Consider the following 9821-nt stretch of genomic DNA (forward strand, 5'->3'; position numbering starts at 1 on the left):
AATGCCGGCTAAATTTTATCGTTGATGGCTCTCGCCCTCTTTAGGGGATCGTCGAGGAATTCAAGGTACGAGTGAATTGGTAAAACAGAATGGAGAATTATTTTGATTTTTTATAATCGAAATTTGAAATCCTTCGGGAGAATTTTGTGATCTTGTTTTTTAATAATTAATGGTTAATGGAGAGTGGAATATTTACTCGGATTTTTGAAGTTGAAACCAGAGAGAAATCTCTGACGTTGTATCAACAACAGGTTGGAGATGTCAGCTGTGTGGTTTGGGATGCAGCCCTGGTCCTGGCCAAGTACCTGGATCATCTGTGTCAGGTTGAAGGATTTGGAGATAAGTGGCTGGAAGAGAAAAAGGTTCTGGAACTTGGGGCAGGCACTGGGTGTGTGGGGATGACAGCAGCTTGTCTCGGGTCAGTGAACTCGCCTTTTTCCTACTATTTTCACAAGAATGATATTTTAAAATCACTTTTCACTGGGTCCAGGGCCCACGTGGTGATGACAGACCTCGAGAGCACAATGCCGATCCTTCGGAAGAATATCTCAATGAATGAGGAACAGTGGAGAGACTCAGGAACTGCCAGAGCCGAAGTTCTCGATTGGGAAAGTAATTTAGATCTTGATTTCAGTCCTGATATCGTTCTTCTAGCCGATTGTGTTTATTACCAAAAGGTGAGAGAGCTAGAAAGTGATTATTTTCCAAAATCCAATTGTTATTATTTTAGTCAATCCATCCACTCCTGAACACTTTGGAGCACCTCTGCAGGAGCAGTCCCACGACTCTCGCGATCCTGTGTCAAGAAGAACGAGATACCCCTGGACAAATACCGGTCTGGAAAGAATTCCTGGTGAATCTAATGTCGAAGTTTCATCTCGAATACATTCCTTTGGAAAAACAACACCCGAGGTACTCCTGTGAAGACATTCATTTAATTCACTTGAAACCCCTAGACCCCTAGAATAAAATGTACTTTAATTACTAGGTGAGGCCTCAGGTATTGAACACAAATTTTTCAATTTTTATACCTTTGCTATATTTTTTTGTATCATCAAAGGAAATAAATTAAATTGAATAATCTCTCAATTTCTTGTGGGACTAGAGATAATTCACAAATTCTTCATGTGACATTATCATCACAGCATAAAGACACCATAGATGTCAGCAAAGAGCAGCTTGTCCCATTGCATGTGGCGTCTTCCCTCTCTTGGGGTGCAGTACTACGATGCCGGTGGGGTCACTCAAAACCCCAGACTGCGTCTCTATACTGAAGTCAGCATAAGTTTTAACATTGATTTTAGGAGGGGGGGACATAGTTACAAGTGGTAACTACGTGGAGTGGGGGTACCCAGAGAAGTAAAAGCTTATGCTGACTTTAGTATACTTTAGTCAATCCTCTTCGGATGTCAGCAATCCTTTTAGTTCACGATCCGTCCACTCGTGACTATTTTTCACGTGAAAATCGCCATCTTATTTCTTTTCAACTTCCTCTATCTCCGAAAGGCTCGAGTGGTACGTGAATTTTGAGGATTTTCCCCGTTAAAAATCCGTGAATATTCTTATAATGAAAGTCCATCTGTCACTGCCATCGACAAAAATTTTGTCTGCACACTTCAAACTCATTGCGCCGGGAAATATTTTTTCTATAAATTTATCTGTTCTTGGATTTAATTGTTAATGGGCATTTTGGGGTTAACTCGTGTCACTGACGAACCCCTGTTGTTTTGACGCTTGATTAAAACGTGGAATGATCTGGGAGTGAAATATTTATGGAGTAGCCGCTATTGTTTGGGAGGAAAGTAATTAGGAAGGCATTTATCATTGTTTATATTTTTTTGTTCGACAGGTTTGAGCCATGGGTCGAGTAATTCGTGCTCAACGTAAGGGAGCAGGATCTGTTTTCCGTTCTCATACAAAAAGGAGGAAGGGAGCTCCAAAATTGCGATCTCTCGATTTCTCCGAGAGGCATGGATACATCAAGGGTGTCGTCAAGGTAAAAATCTCGATTTTTATCAATCAGAAATCCCCGAAATATTTGCCAGAAAGACAGTACTCAATCCTAGAGATGTGAAAATATTCTCACGTAATTTTCCCATTTTATTTTAAACTCATTAAAACATCTGTTGAATTCCCCAACTTCAAAGTCTTCCACATTTCTTCTGGCGAGTATTTCACTGGTTTCGTTTTTTCACTTCGTCTCGATTTAAAAAAATCATAAATGGCGCTACAATGATGATTTCTAAAATACCTACTCTCTGAATAAACGTGAAGATTATTTTAGAGGCTCTTTCTGAAGACAGCCATACCAACACATTTCTATTATCGATTAGGGTGCGACAGTTGAATTATAGAATTTTTTTTTTCAACACTCGTAGGATATCATCCACGACCCTGGACGTGGTGCACCCCTTGCAGTTGTCCACTTCCGGGACCCGTACAAGTTCAAGACACGTAAGGAACTCTTCATCGCACCAGAGGGCATGTACACAGGACAGTTCTTGTACTGTGGAAAGAAAGGTATTGAAACAAATCAGTCTTCTCGATTTATCCACCAAAAATGGCTTCACAAGCACATGTCGATACATTTATAATCTCATTAACTTTAAAGACGAGTATTTGCTCCCCTTTCTCCCTCTATTACCACTATAATCCAAAAATCGTCTCAATGTTTGTCTCCACACATTTTTTCCAAAAGAATTATCTTCGTATTTTCCTGTCAAATCAATTAATTTTTTTAATTAGTTTACTATGGATTAAATGATTTTGTCTGTTCCAGCAACTCTTCAAATTGGAAATGTAATGCCTGTTGGCACGATGCCTGAGGGTACGATCGTCTGCAATCTTGAGGAGAAAACTGGTGACAGGGGTCGTTTGGCTCGTGCCTCTGGTAACTACGCAACTGTCATTGCCCACAATCCCGACAGCAAGAAGACCAGGGTAAAGCTCCCATCGGGTGCTAAGAAAGTTATTCCATCGAATAACAGGGCAATGGTTGGTATTGTTGCTGGTGGTGGTCGTATTGACAAACCCATCCTCAAGGCTGGACGTGCCTATCACAAGTACAAGGCCAAGAGGAACTGCTGGCCCAAGGTCATTATCACTACATCATATTTATTTATTGCCAATTTAATGCCAATTATTGAATTCATTCACATTAATTTTTGCATTTTCATTTATTTATTTTATTTATTCACTCTAAATTATTGATTGGATATTAATCAATCAAATGATGGTATGACATTTGAAATCCGTAATCTTTTGGGGACACATTTTGAACTGATGGTTTTGAGACAATTTCACTTGAGTTTGCGGAGTTCGTCGAGTGGAATTGAAAAGAAAATATCGCTTACAGGTTCGTGGTGTTGCTATGAACCCCGTTGAGCATCCCCACGGTGGAGGTAATCACCAGCACATCGGTAAGGCCTCCACTGTCAAGCGTGGCACGAGCGCTGGACGTAAAATTGGTCTCATTGCTGCTCGTCGTACTGGAAGAATTCGTGGAGGAAAGACAGACAGCAAGAAGGAAGATTAGACTGCACATTGATTATTCATGCTGTGTGCGCTATTGTGTAATAAAATCGTACGAAAACAACTGCATACTATTTTTTTATACAAACCTACGCAAACAAATTCAGACTGCCTTCGTGATATTTATAATCATTATTAACGCTCGTATTTTTTTTTTCAATTGTTTAAACCTGAATTTTTTAAAATCGACTAAAAACGATTCAAATCGATTAAGATCGCCGTACAGAATCTCGAATTATGTCGAACAAACATCCTCAAAAGGTCGAACAATATTTTTGTAATTTTTATTTATTGACATTTTGAAATATGCATTTTTTGCACTGCCATCTACCATCTCATATGCATACCCCGCCCTTATGAACGCTCACATGAGTATGCATCCTTCGACTCACCACCCATGACACTTTTTACATGCTGTCCGCCATGACACTCTCCAGTCGATGCTTTTTTCTCGCGGTTCCTTTGTGTCAGCACTAGCGGCGAGCTTGCCGAAGGGTGAGGAAGTGAGTGTGTGTCAAGTGTAATTTCATCTTAAATTCCACCACGAATTTTTAATAAAAAATCCTGTGCATCACAAAACTTTATCTACCAGAGACCCAACGGACATTTGAAAAACATCCCAAAATCATAAATCCGACAACAGAGCTACGATAGTTCACAAAAAGTTATAAATCTACGCACCGAGGCGGAGTAATATGAGTAATGCAGCCAACCAAAATGGATCAGGTCTAGAGCAGCAGGTAATTCATGAGGAATGAGTCATCATTAGTTTTTATTTATCGTGATAATTGATCATTTTAATCATCCAACGCCAATTGCTAACGGTCGCATCCGCCATTCCTTCGTTGCTCTAAATCCACGGGGACAGCACGCTCTCCCTTTCATTCCCTCTTTTTTTTTCAATAGTTTTTCGAGTTTTTCATCGTTTCAAATCTCACGCCAATCAGGCGTCCCTGATTAATCCGTTAATTCAAGTCCCCAAGGGGTGGCAATCCCTCGTTTGAGAGGAAATTACTCTAAGACGGGGAAATTACATTTGAGTCAAAATTTCCGTGACGTCCATTTCTCTAACTTAAAATGGCGGCGATCAATTCGTAGAAAAGGAGAACACACGCTACATGTATCATTGGAAAAATGTTAGATTTTCAGGGGTGATTTTTAGGATTTTGGCCATGGGATTCAGGCTTTTTTTTATTTTCTTCTGGGAGAGGGTGGTTTTGGGTTTTCAGGGTGTTGGAGACGATTTTTTTGGGGCATCATCTAGGTTTGGGGGTTGGGGTCTCAGGGCACGGGGTAATGCCAATTGTTGGGCCAATTATTGGAAGTAATTAATTGCATTTTTTTTTCATTTTTGTACAGTTAGCTGGTCTGGACTTGCAGGGCTCCCGCCAACCGAGTGGGGCTCGCTACATACCACCGCATTTACGCAATAAGCCCAGTAAGTATAACGAGGGGGTACTGAAGGGGGAAATTGGGTTTTATAGAAGATAGGGGGGAAATTTGAATAGCGAATTTTGGTGGAGTTCCCGACATTTTTTATGATGTCTGGGAAGAAATGTAAAGGGACTCACCTGTATTAATTCAGTAGCAAAACAGTAAATTTTTATAAAATAAATCAAATTTCCGGTCAATTGTGCATTAAACATTTTCAGGATGCAGCTAGTCAAATTGAGATAGAATAATAATAATAAAAATAATGTGATAATTTCAGGCAACGGGCTAGGACCTGTGAGTGGTGACAACAATAGCTCATTGGAATCTCGATCATATTCCGACAGAGATCGTGGTCGCAGTGATCCAGACAGAGATAATGATCGAAACGATCGCGATCGCGGCGGCTACAGGGATACACGAAACAATCGAGACGTTGATTTCGGAAATTTCGGTGGTCGCGCAAGACGCCAGGAGAACGGACGCGATTATGGACGACGCGATTACGGAAATGATCGCTGGCAGGATCAGCAGCAGCCACCCCAGAGAAATGATCGCTGGCAGGAGAACAGAAGTGATAACCGAGGAGGTATGGGAGGTAGATGGAAGGACGAGTCCGAGCGTGGTAACAGCCGAGGAGGCCGAGGCGAGGTTGATTGGACAATTCCCACAGCCAAGGACGAGCGTCTCGAGCTTGAGCTCTTTGGTACTGGCAATACAGGCATCAATTTTAGCAAATACGAGGATATACCGGTTGAGGCTACCGGTGATAACATACCCTCACACATCACATCATTCGATGAAGTCAAGCTGACAGAAATAATAAAGAATAGCATAAGCTTGGCTGGTTATGACACCCCAACGCCAGTACAAAAATACGCAATACCAATAATAATAAGTCGTCGTGATGTTATGGCATGCGCTCAAACGGGCTCTGGTAAAACGGCTGCCTTTTTAGTGCCAATACTTAATCAGATTTATGAGAGTGGACCACGTCCACCACCACCTTCGGCTGGTACCGGTAGACGCAAGCAGTATCCCCTTGGTCTTGTTTTGGCACCAACCAGAGAATTAGCAACCCAGATTTACGATGAGGCACGTAAATTTGCTTATCGTTCACGTATGCGTCCAGCTGTTGTTTACGGTGGATCCAATATTGGGGATCAGATGAGGGAGCTCGATCGTGGATGTCATCTTCTCGTGGCAACACCTGGTCGACTCGTCGATATGCTGGGACGGGGCAAGATTGGCCTTCATAATTGCCGGTATCTGGTGCTTGATGAGGCTGATCGTATGTTGGATATGGGATTTGAACCACAGATCAGACGTATCGTTGAGGAGGACACTATGCCACCCACTGGTGAGAGACAGACTCTCATGTTCTCAGCGACATTTCCCAAGGAGATACAGATGCTCGCTAGAGATTTTCTCAGTAATTATATATTTCTCGCTGTTGGTAGAGTTGGATCTACCTCGGAGAATATAACGCAGAAGATTGTGTGGGTTGAGGAGCATGAGAAGAGATCTTATCTATTGGATTTACTCACTTCGAACAATTATGCTGATCCCACTGAGTCGCTGACACTTGTATTTGTTGAGACGAAGAAGGGGGCTGATATGTTGGAGGAATTTCTTCATCAAGTTGGTTATCCTGTCACAAGTATTCATGGGGATAGGACACAGAGGGAGAGGGAGGACGCGTTGAAACGTTTTAGGGCTGGTAAAGCACCGATTTTGGTAGCGACTGCTGTTGCAGCGAGGGGATTGGATATTCCCCATGTCAAACATGTTATTAATTTTGATCTGCCTGGAGATGTTGAGGAGTATGTTCATCGAATTGGACGTACTGGGAGGATGGGGAACTTGGGGCTGGCAACCTCGTTCTTCAATAGTAAGAATCATAATTTGGTGAGGGATCTCGTGTCGTTGCTCGTTGAGGCTAATCAAGAGTTGCCACCTTGGTTGGATAATATGTTCTCGGAGGCAAGGCACACTGGGGGTGTCAGGAGACCTGGAGGTGGTACCAAGAGCAGTGGAGGAAGGTTCAGCAGCGGATTTGGGGCTAGAGATTATCGACAGCAACCCAACTCGGGAATGGCACGCAGCAATGGACCTTCTGGACGTCCAGGTGGTTATGGAGGTCATTATTTCACTTTTTTCTCACTTTTACATTTGTTTCATTTTTTTATTTATCAATTCATGGTTATTTTTTCATCTCTATGCTTTCATTACTGTTCAATTGTCAATTGACGATTTAAATAGTTTCAGTAATTCATAATGATTAGTTTTGAATATTTTTAAAATTGTTCCCTTGTTATTTTTGTATTTTTAAAAGAATGTTTAAATTAATTACAGGTGGTTATGGGGGAGGCTACGGTGGTAACTACAACTCATCCTACAACTCTACCAACAACGGTGGGGGCGGTGGTCCCGACTGGTGGGGAAAGTAAATCAACATTGACAAACAACCATATTTCGTGGCTATCTCCTATTTCAATACCTTTATTACAATTACTCTAAAAATGCAAATTTAATTATGAAAAAAATATAGTATGAATGATAAGAAGGCAGGAATAATAAAATGAGGAAAAAAAAAATTAAAGAATCAATATAACGAAATAACAACGTAACAAAGAATACATGACGTAACGGGTGACGAGACAGATCATCGATTGTTATGCTGTACAAACTGTGAAGGAAAATTAATTAAATGAAAATTAGTAGCCAGTGGCCACTGGTAGATTCGGATAAATCTCATGAAATATGAATATTCAATGACCAATTAAATTTCAATTACTTTTGTTGTTTGAAAATCAATTTCATGAGTAGTGAAGTGCGACACGATACAAATTACAACTTAGAATAATCATTCATCCTTTCATTATAATAGATAAAAAAAATGAAAAAACTGATCGTCGAAATTGGAAACGATCAGCGTGTAGTAGATAAATATTTAGTTCAATTTTTCTAGGGACATACCTTGAGACTTCGAGACTCGTTGTGGCTCTATTATTCTTATTAATGAATTAGCATTATCACGATTTGATTAATAATTTATGATTCTGCAAGTGTGCTAATTTTTTTTTTCTCTTTTCGTTCGTAGTGAGAAAGTTTTGTCGTATGATTCTCACTGAGCCATTGTGGTTTTTCTTTTCTCCTGTAAAGCACAGAATTTTTGCATTTAATGAGGACGAAAAAAAAAAAAGTTACGACGAACTTGGAAAATACACGTATGTCAATCATACTTCCACACTAAAAGGTTATTTTTTTTCCACCTTGCTGATATCCCAAATTTATAGAAAATCAGATATTTTTTATTTGTTTTATCCTCATATCTACGTTCATAATTGAATGTGAACAATTCATTCGTTTTTACATCCCTTTCAGAATCAAAAAAATCTACGATCTGACATGAACTGGCATCAACGCGCATTCACGTGGTGTTTCATTAATGTATTTATCACTACCGATAATAGTTTATTGAAACTGAAGAAGACGAAGTGATATCCTTTAAATACATAACTTAAATAAATGAACAACGACTGTGATATTGAACGATCTTGAGACATTCGATTTCCACGAGAAGTGGTGAATAACAGATTGGATTTTTATCAAATTACCGATTACGAAGCGATCGATTGGATGGAAATCTTATTTAATCTATTGAATGTCGAGGACGTGATTAGCTCGACACAGGGTTCGGCAATGATATTATTTTCTGGGAATATTGGTAACAATAATTGTGTGTGTTGGCTTTTTGCGATGTTACTGATTATTATGGCGATGGAACAGTGTTGGTGAAAATATTATTGATTATTCTTATGAGAAAATCACCGGTAATTATTGCTGATTATTATTGTAGCAATGGATAACTGGTTTTGGTTGATAATGATTGAGTGGTTGATTATTTTATACTCATTTATTCTTGGAGATATGCCGATCTCTGGCTCGACAGGAATTGTACTCGAGCTAATGAATGAATATTAGAGTCGTTATAATTAATCACACGGTCGCATGTCTGAGAACATTCGTAAATTCTAGGGGTTCATTGAAAAATTTCGTTGGATACTCTGTTGTGTCTTCAATTAAATATTTATGTGGAAAATTAACACGTGAAGTCAATAGAATCTCTTCATTCTTAGATTTTTAAATAATTATAAATGATTTGGAAATCATTTATGAGAATTCACATTCTCAAATTATTCAAATTATTCTCATTTTTTTCTATGGTAGCTTTCTGTGAATAGATAAGGGTAATTTATCAATTTATTAGTAATTTGTTCTGATAATGAAATCTTTAAACGGATTCTGTGAAAATTCTTACCAAAAAAATTCGTCTCGCAGATAAAAATTATTTAAAAAATAGAAAAGCTTTATCCAATGGAATTTGCAATGCAAATTCCGAGAATTTTAATTTTCCTCACGTGTGACCCTTTTCACAGCAATGATCTTGTCAGGCGTCCCTGGGGCATTGTTTATACTTAATCATAAAAGAAAAATTAGATAGTTGAAATGCGTAAGAACAAATTAAAATGGAAAACCTGCATTAAAAAAAATAGGCATATGGCGTCACTTCTTAGAAACGAGAATGAAAAAGTCTCAAGTTTTTCGAGTAGAACTCCGTGTGCATAGGATATTGCTGTATCTATCGAGGGAATCACGTCAGATTATTATCTAATCTGTGCGAAAAAGTACAAATTCGTTTTCCTTTGGTTTTCTTGGTTTTATATATAAATATGACGACATTAATAACTTCTAGAGGAAATAAATATATTATGAATGATTTCTGTTCGTTGGAGAAATCGATGATTTAATACGGTTTATTTTTCCTCATCCCTCACAATCGCTGATATTTCAAA

At 39.1% G+C, this 9821-nt stretch overlaps 3 protein-coding genes across 4 annotated transcripts; all 3 read left to right on the forward strand.

Annotated features, from left to right (window-relative positions):
• Positions 1–36: 36 nt before the first annotated feature.
• Positions 37–1197, forward strand: LOC105267684 (protein-lysine methyltransferase METTL21D). Of its 2 annotated transcripts, none has more exons than XM_011306704.1 (3): positions 37–418; positions 491–612; positions 731–1197. In XM_011306704.1, the coding sequence occupies exons 1-3, from the start codon at positions 177–179 to the stop codon at positions 922–924; spliced, it is 558 nt and encodes a 185-aa protein (XP_011305006.1). In that variant the 5' UTR covers positions 37–176; the 3' UTR covers positions 925–1197. The 2 variants fall into 2 exon arrangements, with proteins under 2 accessions (XP_011305006.1, XP_011305005.1); XM_011306703.1 differs by having other exon boundaries at positions 38–418; positions 491–677; positions 731–1097.
• Positions 1198–1406: 209 nt separating this feature from the next.
• On the forward strand, positions 1407–3595 carry RpL8 (ribosomal protein L8). The gene is made up of 5 exons (XM_011306706.1): positions 1407–1515; positions 1850–1996; positions 2379–2520; positions 2780–3093; positions 3356–3595. Exons 2-5 carry the CDS (start codon positions 1859–1861, stop codon positions 3533–3535), a joined length of 774 nt encoding a protein of 257 aa, XP_011305008.1. The 5' UTR covers positions 1407–1515; positions 1850–1858; the 3' UTR covers positions 3536–3595.
• Positions 3596–3962: 367 nt separating this feature from the next.
• bel (ATP-dependent RNA helicase bel) lies at positions 3963–9776 on the forward strand. Its single transcript, XM_011306707.1, has 4 exons — positions 3963–4271; positions 4891–4969; positions 5243–7102; positions 7318–9776. The coding sequence occupies exons 1-4, from the start codon at positions 4227–4229 to the stop codon at positions 7410–7412; spliced, it is 2079 nt and encodes a 692-aa protein (XP_011305009.1). The 5' UTR covers positions 3963–4226; the 3' UTR covers positions 7413–9776.
• Positions 9777–9821: the final 45 nt, after the last annotated feature.

Source organism: Fopius arisanus, unplaced genomic scaffold (assembly GCF_000806365.1).
Source record: "Fopius arisanus strain USDA-PBARC FA_bdor unplaced genomic scaffold, ASM80636v1 scaffold00049, whole genome shotgun sequence".
NCBI lineage: Eukaryota > Metazoa > Arthropoda > Insecta > Hymenoptera > Braconidae > Fopius > Fopius arisanus.